The sequence below is a fragment of the Glycine soja genome, chromosome 18 (assembly GCF_004193775.1).
Source record: "Glycine soja cultivar W05 chromosome 18, ASM419377v2, whole genome shotgun sequence".
In the NCBI taxonomy this organism is placed as follows: domain Eukaryota; kingdom Viridiplantae; phylum Streptophyta; class Magnoliopsida; order Fabales; family Fabaceae; genus Glycine; species Glycine soja.
In genome coordinates this window covers 5,418,909-5,441,854 of record NC_041019.1, presented here as the reverse complement: position 1 = coordinate 5,441,854, position 22,946 = coordinate 5,418,909, and the positions used below count along the sequence as shown (strand labels likewise).

Sequence of the window (22,946 nt, the reverse complement as noted above, 5' to 3'; positions counted from 1 at the left end):
TTTGAGCTTAACGCTTCGTTTCTATCTTGTACATTTTTATTATCATAACCTAAATTTATCTCATATTGACTGTAATGTATCTCCATCATTAGTTATTAATGCAGAACATTTTATAATGGAGATCATTTATGGCAACACGTCATCTTTCCATCCGTAAAAATTGCAACCAATCCATTGAAGAGTGTCATCTTCACAAGGGATATTCCCCCAAAATTTCAATCAAAGTGGTCACAGTTAACATATATTAATTGCTTGAAATTAAAATGAACTTTTTCATTCTTTAAGAAAGAGTACATGATAATGAGATTAAAAGTGGACATATACATTTGTCGCTACCATTTTTGGTAAAATTGGGTAGTCCAACCATACCTGTTTGGGGTATGATGATATTTTATTTGTCATGCTTGGACAGCTATATACTTCAATTTAATTTCCCTTTTCATTTTCTTTGAACTCCATGATATGGTCTATGACAATTGTTATTTTAAGCCTATGTAATTTAATGTGTTTGATAGTAAGTTGTAGTTAAATTATGAATCGTAGGTTGTATTGGAATGCTATACAAGTTTATTGCTATATGCTAGTAGAATGATATACATAGTTAATTTATGGTGTTAAAGTCACAAGTAACAGAATTTACCATTATAACAGTAGATTATGAATATCAAGAAAATTATAAACTTTTTAAAATTTATAATAGAATCTACTAGAGGGTGTGCATTCCTAAAAAAATATGAGTTCAAAATTAATTAAAAAAATCAAATTATAATTATATAAAGAAATATTTTTTTCTTGACAAAATAAAAATTTAATTTATATAAAAATCATATAAATATTATTTTATATCATTTTAAATTTATCAGCCAATTAAATAATCAAATTTATCAAACACTTGATTTAATAAATCACATTAATAATTTTAACTAAAAATTAACTATTCACTCATCCAACTTGTCAACTTTCAATTTATAAGATATTTTTGCCAAACATAATGATAACAAGTGACAAGCATATTTGAATACAAGTATAGTGCCTTAGCTATAATGGTTCCTATTATAAGTTTTTACATATATCGTTAAATTCATAAATGCTTTATAAATAATCTAATGTTATGCCCAATAATTTTCTCTTTTTCTTCTAAAATCATCTCAACAATTTTTTTTTAATGAGTGCAACATGATTGCATTATATATTCACCAATGTATATTAAATTTTCTATGCTGTCGGGGTAAGTATAGGTAATTAGTTTCTTAAAACCAATTTTAAAAAGTTTTAATTTTCTTGATATTCATAATTTACTGTTATAATGGTAAATTCTGTTACTTGTGACTTTAACACCATAAATTAACTATGTATATTCTATTTGGGGGTATGATGATCTTCAAACCATTATAACATTTTTTTTAAAAATTATACCCCAAACAGGTATGGTTGTGATCTTCAAACCAAAAATAAAAATGCTAAAAAACATTTTTTAAACAAACTCTTAATTATTTATTGAAATTTATTCAAAATAAAAAAAAAAGTCCAACTTCTTATTTAATAAAATAGAATCTACTGGAGGGTGTGCATTATAAACAATGGCTCAAAATTATTATTATTATTATTATTATTATTATTATTATTATTATTATTTATGCATTGACCTTAGTTTTGGTTTTTTTTAAAAATAAGGTTTGGTTAACTAACTCATTAAGGAATAAAAAAATATATATTTACAACACTAGTATAGACATTCCAATAAGAGGTTTTTATTTTTAGTTTCTTAAATAAATAGAGCCTTTAGTAAGGGCACTCGTTAATATTTGTCCAAAAATATCTACAATGCACTTTCTTTTATTCAATTAACATTTGTCTTAATTTTAATGTTTGTTTTATTTTGGTTTAAATACAACTTTGATATCTTTATTTGCTAAATCGGTAATTTTGGTCCTACTAATAAAGACATTTGATTCTTCTATTTAAAAAAATTCATAATTTTAGTTCAATCTTCAATTTTATCTATATTTATTTCTTTTACTTCTTACATTTAATTAATCAAAATATTTTAAAAAATCATTCCATGATGTATCTTAAATGATACATTAAGTTTAGGATTCAATTGTACCAAAATAAATAAAATAAAATGAAGACAAAATTAAGAATTGAACCAAAATTATGAATCTTTTAAAATAGGAGTGCATATATATCTTTATTTTAAAATGGAAGGACTAAAATTAGGAATTGAGCAAAATAAAAAAGATTAAAATTGTATTTAAACTTTGAACTTAATGTTTATGCATTAACGGTATAGAACACACTGTCGTTTAATCACAAGTCATCATTTGAATTACTTTTGATACTTATTTTAATATTTAATAAATTCACTATACATGATTTATTGAGATTAAATAACTGTGTAAAAAAAAAGACTTTGTGATTTTTATATTTCCTTGCCTAAAAGTGAAAAGCCGGATGTGGGTCAATTTCTCACGGGCTTGACAAACTCTATTCTATTTGCATTGGATAATATGTTAGTATTAGACTGGGCTTACGTTTGGGTAGCACATACTGGGCTTAATAATTAGATCCTACTGTTGCCTCCTGCACCTCCATAAATTAGACTGGGCTTACGTTTGGGAACTCACCAAAAACGACACCAGCAAGTAGCACATTGGGGTCGCAGTTGGAAAAGATGATGTCGAAGGAGACACTATAGATGCCACTAACATAGAGGATTTGGGACGAAACTGGCCAATGTTTATAATTACAACTCATGCTTTTGAAAAAATTAAAACAAAACTTTCAACTGCATTTTCTATTCTTTGATGAAAATGAAAATAAAAAAAGTCTAGCAACCTAAATGGTCTCCCATTTTGGATGGTTTAACATGATTGCAGTTTTATTTCTTTTAGATAGAAAATACCTTAACGTGGTAATAATATAATATACTTATCACACTTTAACAGGAATCCGTTGTAGTCTAGTTGGTCAGGATATTCGGCTCTCACCCGAAAGACCCGGGTTCAAGTCCCGGCAACGGAAAATTTTAATTTTTGCCTCAAAACATTGAAAATACTCTTCATAAACTCAACATATTATTCATCTCAACACACTCAACAGTCAACATATGTTACAGTTTAGTAGAATTATAACAATTTTTCCTCATTACTTCCAAAGCTCTGCATATTATTCATCTCAACACTGAAAATCTTCTCATCCATGAATAATACTAGTTCATAGTTGCACACAATATACATATGTTAACCGTTAGTAAAATTATAATAAAATTACAACAGAACTAGGTATAAAACATAATAAAAATTGAAATGGACCTCACTGTAAAAAGCAAAGTTATTTTGTAAAGGTAGACAACAATTCAAGGATGCATGCAACGATAGTTGTTATGTTTTGGTCCAAACTGTTTGAAATATTCACACACAATTAAATTCAGCCGTCTCCCTGTGAAGAAACAAGTTCAAGGTGTGACACAGATCCTGTATTCCAGCCATTTACACATGAACTAGTTCATGACTCGAGTGTCCCATTTGAGTGCTCCTCACCTGCAAAAGTGGAGGTTCCATATGCCAACCGATTCATGCTATTGGTAGAGTAATTTGAATATGGAGAATGTGTAGAACCAGGACTGGGACCGCCTCGTGAATACCGGTTCTGCGTGGCTGTGCTGCTTCTTGTCACTTTCAGACGTGCCTTCCTACCCTGAAATGAAGCATGCAAGCATTTCCATAATAGGAAAATGACACGTAAGTAAAAAACCAAAAAGCTCAAATACATGCATGAATGAAGATTGAGAATATTATTTTCACTTAATTATCAACCAAGTATTTTTTCCCACTAAGTTGACTACATGGATCAAACAAAGCCATAGTATCCTAATAGTAAATTGTGTATCCTAATAGTAAATTGTGTCTATAAATAAATCATTAATCTCTAAATCCTTCTCAGTAGTTTCACTTATAGTTTTTCTTGATCTCCCTTATGAGAGGGCTACCCTTACCCTCTATCTAAAGTTTTTTTCAGTTGTCTCCACAAATGCCATGTGGTAAATGAGAAATGCTAGCAATACACTCTCTAACACACTCTCTAGTCTCTACTATCGGCTGAAATTGATTGAAAATCACCCAGGTCTCACTTCTCATTTAATGAGTTTCACTCATGGTTGTAGTTTTCAATAAATTGAAAACAATAATAGTGTATTAGAAGGAGTGTGTTACAAAATATGTTGCTAGCACTCGTTGTGACTTTATGATAGTGACTAATGTTACGGGCATAATGAGTAAATATTTTATTAACAAATAAACAATTCTAGAAGTTAAAAGAACAACCTTTCCCATGCACTTCTCCAAATGTGGAGCAAACCTTCCAGCCATGATGGATCGACCACAATTCAAACAATCAAATATTTCATTTGCCACAGGAGGATGAGTTTGTCCAAATATGTCAACCACATACTTGCCATTTGCTTCATTACTGTTACTAGGATCAGCCACCCTAACCCTGGCTTGTGCTGACAGCTTCAATTCTTCATCCTCTTCTTCCAAATTTGAATCAAGCCCCAGCCTTGCTACTCTGTGACACTCTGATGCCACGTCGACTATGATGGAATCAAGGAGATCCAAGAAAAAATAAGAAAGCTGCAAAACACCCCAGTGGAAGCAAATAGCCATATAAGTATACAGAAGGAAAACATCTGTATTACTCTGAATGTTTCAATTCACTGAGACATAACCAATTACTTTAGGCACATTCACGTCAGAGTTATTCCACAATACAAAGAAATACAAATATGATAGAAGGTATACTACTGTGACTAGCATCTAACATTTAGTGATTCATTTATTTAAGGTAACAAAATAAGGGTTGAAGAGTGCCATTTAGGATTCCCTCCATCCTTATTATAAAAGAAAGATTTGATAGCAGATAGAAAGGTTGGCTGTTCAAGATAGACTTTCCACTCCATGCATCACTGAACCATCTTTCTCTGAAAAGAAAAACAACAACAACAACAACAGCAACTGAATGATGATACCCATTGATGTTAAAATTCAAATCATAGCATCTTTGCAGGGACGGGGACTTTCATATTTCTTTAGACTCTAGACAAACAGTGAAAGTAGAAACTCTCCTAATCAAGGATCTCAGCAGGAAAAAAGTATTGAGATGCACCAAAAGTGCATATGAAGGATAAGCGCACAAGTCACAACAGTATATAAAATTGATTCTGCTGGTGATGTAAGGCACTAAAGCTTAAACAATTGAATATATTTGATAATTATCATAATATATTCATCATGGTATTATCCTTTATAAATGGAGTATTAAAATATAAATATGCAACCACCGAAATTTTATCATGTTATATCCAAAAGAATAATCCGCTCCAACACCTTGCAGGAAAAGCCATATTCTGCAGTACAATCAAACAAATGAGAAACAATCTGATGAATTCATAATTCTTCTTGCTTTATTAAATTATAGTTCCCTTCATTATTGACCTTAATCTTCCTCTTCACTGTCGATCATAACCACAACGGAAAAAGTACTATTTCTAGGTATGTTATGTTTCAACGGCATCTTTTCAGCGTTAATTTTAAGGGGGGGCAGGGGGATAAAAAAAAACAGGAAAAGAACAATGATCACAAAGTCGTAGATATATTAATGAAAGACCAATGAAGTTCAACCAATACTCATTTTTCCAAAGGACAATTCTAGATTAAAACCACTAATGCAATCACAAAACTTATCCCTGGATCAAGTCTTATGAGAATGTAAAATTGAAAGATGAAATGCACCCAGGCATGGTTAGCAACAAAAGTTAAATGGACTTTTAAATGTAAATGTGCTAGGAATTTGCATCAAAATCTATTATTTAATTATTTTTGCACTCATAAAAGCATGTCTTTGCAGAATTGAAGAGCACACCTGGGAATATGACAAGTTTTCCTCATTAGGAACAGACATGAATGAGTCTTGACCAAGGCTTTTGGATCCTAATTTACACCAATTACTGGCGAAAGTCAGAAATGTCCACAAAAGCTTTATGGAAGTATAAATTAAAGACAACAACAAAAGAACCAAAAGAAAATAACAAAAGGAAACAATGTAGAGATCTACATGACCTGATCTATTGTTAAGAATTAATTTTATTTTGAACTTTCAAAATATGCTAAGACATCATTAAAGAAACTCTAAAGATAGTAAGACATTGAATATGCTTAAGAAGGCAAGGGATGGTCACACAATACAGATGTAAATTTCATCATGTAAAGTTCAACCAGCAGGCTCTAAGAGAATAAGAATCATGACGGAATGAAGAAAACACAATAGCTTAAAACAAAAAGATGCGGCTTCAGGAATCATATTGAATTGTATTCGTGTATATATAATCAGTGAGGAAAAAAAAAAAAAGAAAAAAGGAGCACTCCGAGTAATTTGGGTCAAGCAGTTGACAATAACCTAAAGTAGTAGTAAGAAGAATGCCTTAAAATATTATCAACATCATCATTGTTAAGTGCCTATATAAACACGATGGTGCAGCAACATTTAACTCAACATTGACAACAAAATATAGTATAAACCATAACCCAACCCAAGAACATATTCATCACACGCATATCCTTCATCTCAGTCTTCAGACAAGTTCTCTACATTATCTTCCCCCTTTCTAGAGGGGGGCAAGCACAGGTTTTACTCTTTAGTGCCCCCCCCCCCCCCAACCCCAAGTACTTTTTTTTATTAGAAAATGTTAATTGTTAGTTTTTTGTTAGCAGACAGGATCGAAGCTGCGACCTTTTCCTCCTTTTCTTCTTTTTTAACCACCCAACCAACCTTATATCTCCCCCTAGCACTTCATATACTATATGATATAACAATTTATTATTCTGTTCAATGTGCTTACTACAAGTTGCATCCGTTGTTTCTCATACTCTGCACTCTGCAGTATCACCAGTTGAGAATAACTACTTACCAATCCTAATAAGAAGAAAAAAAATTATGAAATGATAGAAGAGAGGGTGGTAAAGCCTATCCTCAAAACAACAGACCTGTCAATTTCAACCCTATTATGGAACAAAGTACTGACTTAAGGATGCCTTCTAAGAATCCATGCCCCTCCAAATATGATTGGTACAAAAAAAGTTATTTTTTCCCTCTTTCATACTCTTCAGTTTCATAAAGTAACAAAATTTAGGTAATGCAAATTAAAGAAAGAAAGAAATGCAAATTAGTGAAATAAAACACAAATTAGGGGAATAAAAATCGAAACCTAAACCGCAGAGATGAGAGACGAACCTGCTCTGAAGTCTGAACCACAGCAAGAGAAGACTGAGAGATCACAGGGAATCGTCGAGACGAGAGTGCTAACGGGGATTCTGTGATTCACAGTGCGAACCCCTCAACTGGCCAATGGGGTACAATTTCAATAAAGCCCAAACGTTCGGACTAGAATAGAAAATTTTACAAGTATACTATTGGCACCTCCCATGAGTGTTGTGTTATTTGAACCCCCCAAATAAAATAAAAAGGCCCATATAATTCTCAACCATTCTCCTATCCCTCCCCCTCCTTCAGAACACTCCCCAGGCTCATTTATCCCTTTCTCTCACTCTCCCTAAGGGTGTATTTGGTTATGTGGATGAGAAAAGAATGAAAAAAAAATTGAGAAGTAATATTCCAATTAAGGAAGAGAGAAAGACGTGTGGGAATCACCCATAATTTTAAAAATTTCTCTCATATTTCTTCACAACCAAACACACACTAAAGCTTTCTTCCATCATCCATGTCTCATGCATGTACATAGCAAAAACTTGTTTGAATGAACTTAGAGTGTGTTTGAAAGGAAAGATGGAAATAATATTTTAGAGAAATCATGTATTTTTTTTAGTGGGATCCACACTTTTTACATTCTACTTTAATTCAAAAATTTCTCTTCTATTTTCATCATCTCTAAACCAAACACACCATTAATAAATGTATTTTTTTGGATATGTTTATATTCATTTGCATTGTATTTTGTCATGTACACAGTATATTAGGCACATAGAATGAGTGGATTCTAAGGAGAATGAGTAAGGTCCATTCTGACTTGAGCAAGTACCACCCACAACTTTACCTACCCTTTTAAGGGTTCATGCAAGACCTTTTCCTTACTAGAATACTTGCTTATCTAAGAAAATGAGAACTAATAAATTAAAAATAATAAACCATTTAGGGATATTTTTTTACCTACTCATTAATGGGTAGGGTGCATGTATCACAATATCCGTATTGTGGATACCTACTACCCATGACATTATAAAAATATCCTTATATATAGATATATCAAGGAAAGAACCTTAAATCTAATATTCATATTATCTCACATCCTCATTCTCTCAATTTATTTAGACTTATGTTTTTCTTTGAACTTATGCTTATGAGATATTGTAATTTTATTTGTACTTGTACTTTGGATTTATGTTTACTTATGCTTGAGAGATATTTTTCATGTTTAATTTTTTTGTGTTGTTTCTTTTTTGCACTTGGCATTTAATTCATTAGTTTTGCTTGATGTTGAAAATCACCTTTTTATACATTTTTTAAAATTTAAAGTATCCATGGATATCAACACCATAAAAAAATCGGGTATTTTTCAAAAAAATACCCAACGGATAAATAAGTGGGTAACAAACATGTGTTTTCTTCAACGGGTGGGTAGCCCCTACCCGTACTCGACCCTACTTATTATCATTCCTAGGACCATTAAGCTTAAAATACTTAAAAATTCAAATGAAAATTTCATGTAATTATCAAATTTTAAAAGATTTATAAAATCAAACTTATAAAGTATCTAAATTATCACATTCTAAGATGTTTTTTATCTCATCTTTCTTCTTCAAGATTATCATTAACCTAACACCATCACCACCATTACCACAATCACTGTCATTATTGTCATCACTGTCATAACAGTGATCATCATCATATTCACTACAATGATCAATTATGTCATAACATGTCATTGTTGTCACCATTATGATCACCATTGTCTCCATCACCATGATCATTATCATTATCATTGTCGGTGACAACAATCTTAAAAAAAATAACATGATAATTGAGATATTTTAGGATACAATAATTGAGATCCTTTTTTAAATTTGATTTTTATTTGATGAATCTATTAAAAATTTGATTACTACATGATATTTTAATTTTAATTTTTAAATACTTTATTGTCATCTGTCTATATCTTTTTAAATCTTGATGTGATGGTTATTATTAATTTTTCTTACATATGCAAGTGTTCTCAGTAAAATCTTTTTCTATACACACACCTACTAGTATTTTATCATGTATATTTCATAGAATAAATATTTGTTTTATACAACTAAGATTTATAGTAAACGAATGCTTCTAAATGTGTAAATTATGTGATAATTAAAATATGTAATAAATAAATATTTTAACATAAAAATTATATTTTAGATTTATAATGAATAATTTATAATTAGATTTATTGAAAATAATAAGAGAGATATTCAGATTACTCAACTATCTAATAGATCTGTCTTAAGAGGTTATTATATTGCTCGATAATTTTTTTAACAAATATATATCACATTTCCTTACTCTTTTTAATATATATATATATATATATATATATATATATATATATATATATATATATACTTGACATTCCATCCTTTATCGGATTTTTTCGGTTATAGATCGAATTTTTATTATGTTTTTCTTAGTTTTATAATTTTATCGTTTGAAATAAAAAGAAAAGAAAATTTTTATGATGCTCCCAATAATTTTAGGGATTTTAATATTATTAATTTTATAACTAATCAAATTACATGTGATATTTTAATCTTACTGTTAGCTAAAAGTGATTCTCATATCCATATTTAAGATACTAAACAATCTAAGCATGATGAGTTTGGTTTTCCAAAAAAAAATATTATTTTAACTCTTCTCAACCCAATTTTAATTATAAAGAAAACATTTAAAGATGTAAGTGTACTCAGTAGATTTTATAAGATTCTAGAGTTTTTAAAAGTGATTTTTTTTATATTTATATCAATTCAATCCAAAATCTTAAACAAGTTTATCAGTCTTTCTCATTTATATACTATTCAACTTATTCATTTTACTCAATATTAAAGTTTACCTTCATACTTGAACCAATAGAGGGATTTGGAATGGAAGGAAAGAAATTCAAGACAATTTAAGTGAATTGATTAAAGTATCTTTATTTATGTTATGAAATATAAAATTATAAGAATATAAAAGAAACCAATTTTTAGAAGGAGAATACTAGCAATGTTTTTTCTCACTCTCTTTCTAACACTTTATTTTCTTTATGATTAATTAAAATTTGTTAAATATCATGAATTTTGATAAGACTCAATTCTAGAAGAGAATCGTTAAATAAGAAGTAGGACACATCAAAATTAATAATTTCAATCAAAAAGAGAATTAGAGAGAATATCATTAGCATTTATTGTGAAGAAAAACAAAAAGAATTATTTCTCGTATCTCTCTATCTATCAAACAATGTGTAATCAAAATCCTTTTTCTTTCTTTCCTTCTCCTCGACTAAAATCCCTCCCCCCATCCCACAAACACAATTTTTTTAAAAAAATCTAATAGGTGTGTAATATTTTTTTTTATACTGCACACACACACACTTTTTTTTCTTGTGTAATAATTTTTTATATTATTTTTATTAATAGATTAAAATTATTACTTTATTTTATGTTTTCTTTTTTTATTTAAATTAAATGTAATATGTGATTAAAAAGTATCACTTTGAGGGCTGTTAGTCTTTTCTAACATCTTACTTTTATAACTTCATAATAAATTTTTAACTCTATCTAACATATCAACATATAATAGTTCCATGATATAGTATATTTAAAGTGTTATTTCTAACAAAATCAGAAATGCAAACAAAAACTAAAATTACATAAAAAATAAAACTAAAAGTTAGTTACTAATCAAGAACAAAAATTGTATGTATGTAAGATTTAATATAAAATAATATTTTGTTATTGGTAGGCGACAGTGATGATGGATTAGAGATTTTTTTTTCGAGAGAACAAATATAAAAATTAAATTAAAGAATAAATACAAATTTATATTTATATTTTAAAAATATATAAGTATATTAAAATTGTAAAAAATGTGTCAATTTCATATAAGTTTATCCAAGCTCAATAATACCTCAGGAATGTGGATATGAATTTTTAAAAAAAATATAAACTTATCTATTTTAAACATGAACTTGTCTCGTCTTATGTGGGATTGAAGAGAGTTAAACTACTCTCTCACCATGTCTTATTGTTATACCTATCTTATGTATATGTATAAATATTTATGTATTGTGATATTTTTTGAAAATACAAATTGAATAATGAATAATAATATAAGAATAAATTAAAAAAGTACTATAATATATTTTCTCATATTTATTAAAACTATTTTATTCGTCTACATTTATAAATTCTATCATTTTTACTAAAACTACGTGATTTTTTTTTTGTAATATATTTATACTTTTTTAATACTTAGATATATGTTGATCTTATTTATTATTTAATCTCGAGCTCATAAAATTCAGGAACGACCTGACACACGCTAGCTGAATCATTCTTACACCACTTTATTTTATAAACAAGAAAATACAACTCTAGCTACATTATATATTATTCTTTCTTTCATAAGTAATATTATTTACCATAAAAAATCTTACACTATTTTTACACTTCACTTATTTTAAAACATGATAAAAAAGAGAATATGTTACAATATATATTTTATTTCCTAGAAAAAAAATTAAAGTAAACAAAAATAATATAAATACTTTTTTCTTCTTCAAATATCATTTAGTGCTTTAATTTTATTTTTCTCCTCTAAACAATTTAACGAAATTGTAAAACAATAAAGTTTTTTTACTGCTGTAAAATAATAAAGTAGGGTACATTGCAAAAGTGATTTCCAAAAGAAAAATCAACACTCCAGAACATACAACAAGACAAGTATATTCATAAAAAAGACAGGTTCAAACCACGTTCAGTAGTCTTGAAGGAACACAATAGACAAGAGCATTGAATTGAAGGAACATAATATATATAGATAACTGATTAACGGAGTTAACGACCCAGCTACACTATGTAGGTTAATTTCTCCAACATCACAAGGACTAAAAGGTAAATACACCAAAAGGATGTTGATATGTGTAGCTATACCATAAGGAGTTATGACACTGACAAGACCACAAAAATTTAATAATTACCAACATAACCTAAACCAACAAACAACAAGTTTCTGCACACAGAATCAGATATCTAAATCTAGCTGCATCATATTCACATGGAAATTCAAGAACTTATCTCTTGCTCCAAAATAAGCAAAATATTAATTCCTAACATAATAAAAGGAGACAATTAATTTTTCTACTGTTGTTGCATGGTGTTGGCATCTTCTTTCCTTCTTCCTCTGAACCAGTTGTATGAAGGGGTACTGTTATTCTGGACCCCAATGGAATCTTCATCTGTTCCTGAATCGTGAGAACCCCTTGCACGTCTCTTCAGCCATGGAATCATGAGGACGAACACAAAGAGAAGAAAGAAGGCAGTGAGAAAAACTAGCAGCAAGATCTTTCCATGTAGGGCAAAGTGTTTGTCATCAGAGAATTGAACCGCATCTACTTCTTGTTGCTGTTGAGGACTGGAAGAAGTGTAAGGGTAAGGGGTCATGGCAATAGACGCTATAAGCAAAGTGTGATGATGATATATATAATAATTAAGGCTTATAATATTCTTTTGATATATATCTTGTGTGATAAGTTTTTGGAAAAGAGGTATGAAACATTTGACTTATCTTTCAAAATGCACCAAATGGTCACACTCATTGGCTTTGCACCAAACCTTCTCATTCACTCTTTTTTCTTTCCTCTGGCTATTCCTTAATTTGTTGGTTTGTATGGCATGCCTATGAACAATATTTGCTTTCCTAGATTTTTGTATTTTTCTTCTTTCCTTGATGTTGGGGAATATTTTAGGGTACAACTGCAGTGGTGGTAGCTTAGTAGCGGCAGAAACAAGTGGCCCATGTGGTTAATTACTTGGTTGTTTTTACTTCTATTTTCGTGTCCTCTGATCTTACCAGCGGTTTTTTTTCGTGTAGAGATAAAACAAGGATATATATATATATATATATATATATATATATATATATATATATATATATATATATATATATATATATATATATATATATATAAACACCTAAATTTTAATTGACACAGAGAGAGTAAAAAAAAACTATATATATATATATTATGTAATATGATGTAATAATAAGAAGAGAAAAAAAATAAAAGATATAAATGAGAAGTTTAAAATAATAAATATTCAGATATCATCAATTCATCATGCATAAAAATAATCCTTTGGTTTATTTTTATTATGTGTCAAGGGTATTGTTCCTAAGCTTGGTCGATATTTAGAAACTAATATTTCCAAATACATAAATTTATTTAAAGGTATATGACCTCTTAATTTTAATATATATATATATATATATATATATATATATATATGAAAATTGAATCCTATAAACACATATTTAAATAATTGTTTGTCAAATATATCACATCTTGTTTTATTAAACTTTTGTTTAATTTAATTTATAACACATGGTACAACAACTAAATTTATACTGCTAAGTAAAATGTAAGTTTTCAAATGTAAGAACACACTCATATGAATAATTGCTTAATCAGTTTTAGAACTCACCAAGAAAATTTCAGTACAAAAAAAAAAAAAAAAAGACTCACCAAGGATAGAGTAAATTCTACATGAAACGGACAATCTCTACATTGTGATATAAGTAATGTATGTTATCGTCATTTACTCTGCATATAAGTAATGTTATCCTCTCTACATGAAACGGACAATCTCTGCATGAAACGGACGCATAAAAAGACAAACCCAGTCTAAATTATCGTCATTTTCTTAATTTTTATATAAGTAATGTTATCCTAAAAAAGAGGAACAATATTTTCAATTTTATCAGTAAAATTTGATATTTCTAATACTTTCATCTTCTATTAATGATTGAAATCAGCTAGTTTTACCGTAAAACAAGAAATACTTTCACCCCCGGCCGAATTAAGTCAAGCTCAGGTATTATTCATTTTGATGATTTGAACAAATAGACTAAAATATTATAAATTTAAAATTTAAATATGAAATTGATAAAAAAAAATAATATAAAAAACAAATTAATGCTCTTTATGCTTTTAAAAAACTATAATTAAGTTTACTCTTTTAAAAAATAAAAGTAAAAAGGAAGAAATAGCTTATCAGTTAACTGCCATGTGCCAACCGTTGCATATATAAATGAGATAAGGAAGGACCACCAAAGATTCTTATGGTTCATACATTTAGAATCACAAGTTTTTTCGTATTAAATTGTTTTTTAAAGAGATGTCAGGTTGGAAATTTAATTTGCATTTTTCTAGTCACCGACACACAGAATATATATATATATATATATATATTCAACATACCAAAAGATAAAAACCACACGTTTGATCAAAGCATAACAGAGATGACAAGCAAGAAAGAAACAGAGTAATATATTTTCAATATATGTGCATGTGAGGGGATTGTCATTTAAAAAAATGACGTGGAAAAAGTAAAACATAGGGCATAATATTAAGAAAGAAATTAGCAAGAAAAAAAAATCTTTAATTGATTCATTTGGAAATATAAGTGACATGCACGAAATATTATGAAAAAGATCAAGTAAATTGTTATAAAGACGTATCATATTTTAAGAATAATTAAACAATAATTTGGATCTTGAATGTGATGAGATAAATGTTAGAGAATAATACGGGGTAATTTACTTTTAAAGAAAAAACAAAGTTTAAGATACTATCAACTTATCTGTATAACTCAGTTGGCAATAATGGACCGAGAATTACAGGGAGTTTGTTTAAGTTTAATTTTCAAAATAAGTATTTTTTTAAATAAAATAAACAATTTTCTGATCTTTTGATGTGTTTGTGTAAGTTTCTTTTACTTTAAATAAATGTTTTTTTAAAAAATAAATCATATCCACTTCTTAAAAAATACTTATATAAAAATATTTATTTTAAAATTGTTTTTTTAAGTTTAAAGAAACTCATATTTAGTCTCATAATCAACTTAAAAGATCAAAACTTATAAAAATATATTGGGATCTCATTGGAAAGCTAAAGGTCCTAATTACAATAATTACTATCTAAGTTTATTTTTTTACTATTTTCTTCTCTTATGCAAAATTTTATTAAAAATATTCATAAATCAATCCAATCCAATAAGAATAAAAAAACACCAATAAAAAATAAAAAAATGGCACAGATAAAAAATTTCAAAAATTAATATTTTATTGAATTATATTAGATTTAATTTTATAAATTGACCCAATCTAATTCCAACTGAACTTGTATATGTATATACTTTCATTCATAAGTTAATTAATATTATCATTCATGTTAATATATTTATTATTTTATATATTTGTAAAATTATCACATAACCTATATTTATTTATAAAAGTATTTAACTAAAGATAATTTTTCACTAAGTTAAGATGCATAAATATAATTATAAAGTTATATAAAATTATTTTGATATAGTATATATTTAAAAGATTATACTATTATTAGTTATATTTTTTTTGCTGAATTCTATTATTAGTTATACAGTGGCATATAAATTAAATATTTTATATTATTTTTATTATATATCTTATCATTTATTTAATATTTTTAGAAGAAAAATAAAAATAAGGTTAAAATTAAAAATTAATTCAATTCAAACCGCTTTAAATTAGATCGGATCGAATTAACATATGTTTTGAGCCAAATCGTGATAAATTAAGAAAATTAATGTGATTTTGGCAGATAATTTTTTCTTCTGATCAAATTCAATTTGTAAACACCCCAAAATTTTACTCTCCTTCACTTCATATATATTTCTTTTGTTAAAAAGAAACTTTTTAAGAAGTTTAAGTAGAGCTTTTTGGATAAGAAGAAAGAGAGAGTGGTTCCTCAATACGGGATATTGCAATAGAATCGTCAGAGAATCCAACATTGATAAATAAATATGTTGGTGAAAATGTCTCTAGGGTTTTATTCCTTTAGTTTTCCAACAATTGGTGAAAATCAAAACAAAGTTTAATTATTGATAATTATTTTTAAAAAATATTAAAATTCAAGTTATAAATAAATATGTTGAAAATGATAAATGGAAAGAGATAAGAGGTTAAGAGAGATCCTTAAAAACGTTTTTTTATTAAGAAAAACCGTTAAAAATATTTTCATTAAAGACTAACCGTTTAAAATAACTATTCTAATTCATATACACGGAGAATTAGATTAACTATTCTTGATACAGGTACCCAAATGATAAAGGACTATATTATTTGTACAATAATTGTGCTTGATCTCACTTCATAGGACTTGCCCCACGTTAAAGGAAAAAGACAATGCTTTGATTTAATATCACTTATTTCAATATAGGTTCATAAGACCTAACATATTAAAGGGATAAAAAATCTTTGGCTTTACATAGAATCTCGTGAAGTATGGAAGAGATTAAACACCTAATATGTTACCAATGTTTAATCATGAGTTTACATAGAATCTCGTGCAATACGCACTGTCATAATTTACGAGAGAAAAATATAAATTTGTCATATTGACCTTATTTATTATCTTAATCTCTACTTATAAATATTAACTTAAGTGTTCGAGTCTTTATATGTACCCTTATCTTAAAGAATTATTCCTTGACTCTTGTTCAGGATATTCCAAGTTTACTAAAAATAAAAGTATACTATCAAACTTCCGCTCACATAAATGACAGTATATATATTCTCCTTGATTATTCCTCACTATAGTATTTTTTATTATTATTAATATTTTATTATTTTTGCTTCATAAAAACAATTAATCATTTTCACATACTTTTTTTTTTGTTCTTTTCTTATGCTGTACAAATTTTTGTGTAATGAGATTGTATAAATACAATATCTCAATAATATATGCACGTTTTCAGTTCTTTTTTCTCAGCAATATCTCTTGTTGCATGTCTCTGTCTTTTTTCCTTAGTCCCATCTTTTAGTGTGTTAGTTCTCTTACCCAATCGTGTTGTATAGTATGCAATGAAGTAGAGTGGAGGAAGATGCTAAATGAAATACGCCATGTGTGTACTTGAGGGAAAATGGGCAAATAATCTAGTGACGGGAAAGGGCCAAAACAAAAATGGGAGACAATGAACCTCGTGATTGTAATAAAAGAGATTTGACTCATTTATAAAGTCAGAGTGATGGTCTGTTCACCCTTAGATTAATTTGAAGTACCATCTTATAAAGTTAAATCACTTCAAATTAAGGACTATATTACTTTCTTACTTGATATCTTTCTCATTTTAAATTTAAAGAAGTTAAATATCAAACTATGAACTATAAAGTAATGGAATGGAGGAGGTCAGGTGTGAGAGACGTTCACAGATGGCGTCAAACTTATTAGCCAAATCGGAATGTTTCTCAGTGAGGGCGGTTATGGCTTCCTCAAGACGGTCGGTGGTGGTTCGACGGGTTCCATGCTCAGCCATGGACGAGGCAGGTCGGATCAGTGTTGTGCGTATGAGAGAGAGTGAGAGAACTGCCTTGTTTCGAGGTCAAGGCCCCTCCTGAGGGTAAGTCTGAACTTCAATGTTTTTCTGCTTTCTTCATTCATGGAAGGTCCCTTTTTATACATCGTGTACATGCATATCGTAACTACTGTACAAGTGGTTATAACGGTCCTAACGGTCTTCTAACTAACTAACGGTCATGCAGTACATTTACACGTCATCACCTAAGTAACTAGGTCTCGTAACGTTCCTTCGTGGTCGTCCTGTGGTGGCTTCCTTGTTCACGGTAGCCTCGTTCCTATCATTATCCCGCCCTGCAAAACTCACCTTGTCCTCAAGGTGATGAGTTTGCCGAATATCATCCCATATTTCCCATGTAGAATCCTCAGGTGCTAAGCCATCCCACTGGATCAATACGAGGCGAGTTGGGGGACTGGTGGAGGAATCCGTGCGTGAGTCGAGGATCGTCAAAGGCTTCACTAAGGGCTGATTTTGAACCGCGTCTAGTGGAAGGGAAGAAACTGGAAGATCTAAGGGACCGTGGTGAGGTCGTAACATGGAGCAATGGAAAACGGGGTGGATCTTCGAAGTTTCGGGGAGCTGCAACCTGTATGCGACCGTTCCAATGCGTTCGAGGATGGGAAATGGTCCATAATAGCGTTTGGCGAGCTTATTGGTGGCCTGACTGCGTAAGGAATTCTGACGGTGTGGGCGTAAGCGAACGTAGACTAGTTGTCCTACTTCATATTGAACGTCACGGCGCTGTCTGTCTGCAAGAAGCTTCATAGTCTCTTGAGCTTTTACAAGCTTATTTCGAAGTGTAGCATAGATGGTGCCCCGCGTTGCTAACAGAGTGTCAACTGCTTCATTTTTCGATGAGCCCTTGAGATAATCGGAGATAGGAGGAGGAGGCTTTCCGTAAGTGACCTCGTAAGGGGTGAACTCAGTGCCGGAGTGCTGGGACGTGTTATACGACCATTCAGCTAGGGCTAGGAACTTATACCAATCAGAGGGGTTGTGATGAACGAAAGAACGAAGGTACTGTTCAAGCGTTCGGTTCATTACTTCGGTTTGGCCATCCGTTTGAGGATGGTATGTCGTACTCATGCGCAACGACGTGCTGCTTAGCCGGAAAAGCTCTCGCCAAAAGGAGCTAATGAAGACTGGATCTCGGTCAGAAATAATGCTCCGGGGAAACCCGTGTAGCTTGCATACAATGTTAAGGAAGAGGTTGGCCACTTTAAAGGCTGTGAAGTGGGAAGGTAATGCTCCAAGGTGAACCCCCTTGGAAAACCGATCCACGACGACGATAATGATCGTAAGTCCATTGGAGCTTGGAAGGTGAGTCACAAAATCCATGGAGAGGTCCTCCCAGATGTTAGAAGGTATAGGAATGGGTTGCAGTAGACCAGCATTCTTACGTGTAACGGGTTTCACTTGTTGACAGGTCTGGCAATTGCGGACAAACGCCTTGATGTCTCTGAGCATATTGGGCCATTGAAAGTTGGGTCGAAGACGATGGAATGTTTTCTTAACACCGAAGTGGCCCGCAAGTGGGGTGGCGTGATACTCATGTAACAATGCAGGAATGAAAGGATTCTTTTCGTTGATCCAAATGGCCCCCTTGGATAAAATAAAGTCACCTGAGATAGCAAAATCGGGGTGGTCCGTCGGTGTGGCTTGGACAGCTTCGCGGTGTCGCAGGAACTCTGGGTTTGTGAGTAAGGATTGCTTTAGTTGGTGTAGGAACTCTGGGTGAGGGATGGAGAGGACGAGGCATTGCCCTTGGGTGGGTTCACTTATTCGAGAGAGAGTCAGCCACAATGTTGGAGTTACCAACTTTGTATTGGATATCGTAATCGAATCCAAGTAACTTGGCGAGATAAAACTGCTGCTCCGGGGTTTGGATTGTTTGAGACATGAGTTCACGAATGCTATGGTGATCGGTATAAATGGTGAACTTGTGCCCTAATAGATACTGTCTCCATTTGCGAACTGCGGCAACGATGGCATGTAACTCGCGGATGTAAGCAGAAGCTAGTTGGAGACGCGGGCCCAATGGTTTGCTGAAGAATGATATGGGGTGGCCACGTTGGTGAAGAACGACACCCATAGCATAACTTAACGCATCCGTTTCTAGTGAGAAAGGCAGGGAGAAATCAGGAAGGGCGAGCACTGGTGCAGCCGTCATAGCTTGCTTCAGAGCTTTGAAAGCTGTTTGGGACTCATCATTCCAATGGAACGCATCCTTGCAGAGAAGTTATGTTAATGGGGCCGCAATGGAAGCATAACCCTTTATAAATTTCCGGTAGAACCCGGTGAGACCAAGGAATGCACGAAGATCACGCTGGGAGCCAGGTTGGGGCCAGTCAAGCATGGTTTGAATCTTCGAAGGGTCTGGTTGCACACCTACGCCGGAGATTACGTGACCTAGATAATCAAGTTTTCGTTGTCCAAACAAGCACTTAGAGTGTTTGAGGAAGTACCGGGCTTGGGAGAGGGAACTGAAGACACATTCTAGGTGATGGAGGTGGTCCTGAAGGGAGGCACTGTAGACGAGTATGTCGTCAAAGAATACCGCCGTGAACTTGCATAAGTATGGCCGGACTAAAGTATTCATGGCAGCCTGAAAAGTTGACGGGGCGTTGCACAACCCGAAGGGCATGACCCGATAATCGTAGTGTCCTTGGTGCGTCCTGAAGGCTGTTTTGGGTACATCATTTTCTACCATTAAAATTTGGTGAAAACCTTGCCTTAAATCGAGACGAGAAAACCACGAAGCATGGCCTAACTCGTCCAAGAGTTCCTCTATGGTGGGTAATGGAAATCTGTCACGAACCGTAATGGAGTTTAAAGCCTTGTAATCTACGCACATACGCCAAGTCCCATCTTTCTTCTTTACCAGTAACACTAGGGAAGAAAATGGGCTTCTGCTGGGTTGGATTAAACCAGAGTCAAGAAGCGCTGATACTTGTTTTTCTATTTCAGTCTTTTGGAAGTAAGGATACCTATAAGGCCTTACGTTAATGGGATGGGCTGAAGGGATGAGGTTTATCTGGTGATCATGTGGACGAGGTGGGGGAAGGCTTGTGGGTTGTTCGAATATAGACTGGTATTTGAGCAGAAGCTCGTTAATGGCGGGGACGGGGTATGGGGTGGTGTTTAGTAATTCAGAAGAGGGAGTGGGTTGTAATGATAAGTGGAAAAGGCCCGAAGTGGAATTAGTAGTGATAAGGCGCTTTACCTGGTGGGCCGAAACTGGACTGGTATCAGTTTGTACATCTGCGCGAAGATGAATGGGCCGTCCAAAAAGGGTGAACTTCATAGTAAAATCGGTGTAATCAGTAATAACCGGGCCCAACGTTCTCAACCATTCTACCCCCAAAACGACGTCGGCTCCGCTTAATGGTAAGACGCGTAATGTGACCACGAAGCTGTGATCTTGGATGAGTATCATGACGTCCGGTATCATCTGCTGGCAATCTAATACTGAGCCATTACCAACCATGACCCTAAGAGGCAGTGTATCACGTAAAGGCAGATTGAGGAACTTCGCAACTCGCGGTTGAACGAAGTTATGAGTACTCCCGCTGTCAACTAGTATTGTAACGCGAGTGTTGTTGATGAGGCCATACAATCTGAAGGTGTCTGTAGCAGGAACACCGGCCATAGCGTGGAGGCTGATATGGGGGTGTAGGGAAGTGGGGTCAAAAGGTTGGGTAGTTTCGAGCGATGCTTGATCATAGTCATGTTTGGATGGGGACAAAGGTTCTGAAGGGTTGGATTCTGGTGAGGAAGGTTCATCGGAGTTAGCAATGAAAAAGAGGACTCTTCCCTTACAACGATGGGAGGAGCCCCATTTTTCATCACAATTATAACATAGCCCCTTCTCTCGTCTATAGGCCATGTCTTCTTGGGTATGTTGGACGAAGGGAACCTTGGGCCGTGGTGGATGGGATAAGTGAGTGTTAGAGGGTGTAGAGGTTGATGGTGAGTGAGGAAAGGGGGTACGTGAGTGCTTACGCCGGTCACTGATCTTATCTTCTTGTAACCGAGCAAGGGCTGTGGCTTTGGGAAGGGTGGCTGGTTGGAAGGCCTGCACTTCTCTGTGTATCTCCAGGCTGAGGCCGGAGATGAAGCAGCTAAGAAGGACTGATGGAGATAGGCCCGTGATACGGTTTGCAAGCTTCTCAAATTCCGTTAGGTACTCCGTGACGGTGCCGCGCTGCGTAAGCTTAAATAAGGCGCCGCGGGGGTCGTCGTAAATTGACGGGGCAAAACGTGATTCAATGGCTTGGAGGAGAGCTGGCCAGGAAGTGATGAATCTGTTTCGGAACATCCACTGAAACCAACTTAACGCCGCGTCGTCGAGGTAAAACGAAGCTACCATGATACGATCCTCTTCGGGTGTACCCTGGTAATCAAAAAACTGTGAGATTTTGAAGATCCAGCCAAGTGGATTGTGGCCGTCAAATCGCGGGACATCGAGTTTAACCGGTGGCCGCGGCGCGGGCGGGGCCGGTGGAGCTGAGGAGGTCAGGTGTGAGAGACGTTCACAGATGGCGTCAAACTTATTAGCCAAATCGGAATGTTTCTTGGTGAGGGCGGTTATGGCTTCCTCAAGACGGTCGGTGGTGGTTCGACGGGTTCCATGCTCAGCCATGGACGAGGCAGGTCGGACCAGTGTTGTGCGTATGAGAGAGAGAGTGAGAGAACTGCCTTGTTTCGAGGTCAAGGCGCCTCCTGAGGGTAAGTCTGAACTTCAATGTTTTTCTGCTTTCTTCATTCATGGAAGGTCCCTTTTTATACATCGTGTACATGCATATCGTAACTACTGTACAAGTGGTTATAACGGTCCTAACGGTCTTCTAACTAACTAACGGTCATGCAGTACGTTTACACGTAATCACCTAAGTAACTAGGTCTCGTAACGTTCCTTCGTGGTCGTCCTGTGGTGGCTTCCTTGTTCACGGTAGCCTCGTTCCTATCAAAGTACCATCTTATAAAGTTAAACCACTTCAAATTAAGGACTATATTACTTTCTTACTTGATATCTTTCTCATTTTAAATTTAAAGAAGTTAAATATCAAACTATGAACTATAAAGTAATGGAATGGGAAGTAGCTTAGCCTTTTATTTGTGCCTGAAAGGTGCTCCCTTTGCAAGATTATAGTATAGTGTCGGGAGCAATAATAAAGATAAAAGTAAAAAGTCATTTTAGTTATGAAACATGCATGGGGAATTGACCATGAAGTCTGTTAATCTTCC

General features: G+C 32.8%; 2 protein-coding genes and 1 non-coding gene across 4 annotated transcripts; 1 reads left to right on the top strand and 2 right to left on the bottom strand.

The window, feature by feature from the left end:
• The first annotated feature begins 2,951 nt into the window (after window positions 1-2,951).
• TRNAE-CUC lies at window positions 2,952-3,024 on the top strand. The gene has a single exon. It is a non-coding gene; the product is annotated as a tRNA-Glu (tRNA).
• Window positions 3,025-3,147: 123 nt separating this feature from the next.
• LOC114397749 (SAGA-associated factor 11 homolog) lies at window positions 3,148-7,553 on the bottom strand. Of its 2 annotated transcripts, XM_028359938.1 has the most exons (4): window positions 7,291-7,553; window positions 5,923-5,990; window positions 4,326-4,634; window positions 3,148-3,699 (listed from the first exon to the last, which is right to left on the bottom strand). In XM_028359938.1, the coding sequence occupies exons 2-4, from the start codon at window positions 5,959-5,961 to the stop codon at window positions 3,508-3,510; spliced, it is 540 nt and encodes a 179-aa protein (XP_028215739.1). In that variant the 5' UTR covers window positions 5,962-5,990; window positions 7,291-7,553; the 3' UTR covers window positions 3,148-3,507. The 2 variants fall into 2 exon arrangements, with proteins under 2 accessions (XP_028215739.1, XP_028215740.1); XM_028359939.1 differs by lacking the exons at window positions 5,923-5,990; window positions 7,291-7,553 and adding an exon at window positions 4,737-4,817.
• A 4,457-nt stretch (window positions 7,554-12,010) lies between these two features.
• LOC114395704 lies at window positions 12,011-12,947 on the bottom strand. The gene has a single exon (XM_028357540.1). It carries the CDS (start codon window positions 12,741-12,743, stop codon window positions 12,441-12,443), a length of 303 nt encoding a protein of 100 aa, XP_028213341.1. The 5' UTR covers window positions 12,744-12,947; the 3' UTR covers window positions 12,011-12,440.
• Between the last annotated feature and the right edge of the window lie 9,999 nt (window positions 12,948-22,946).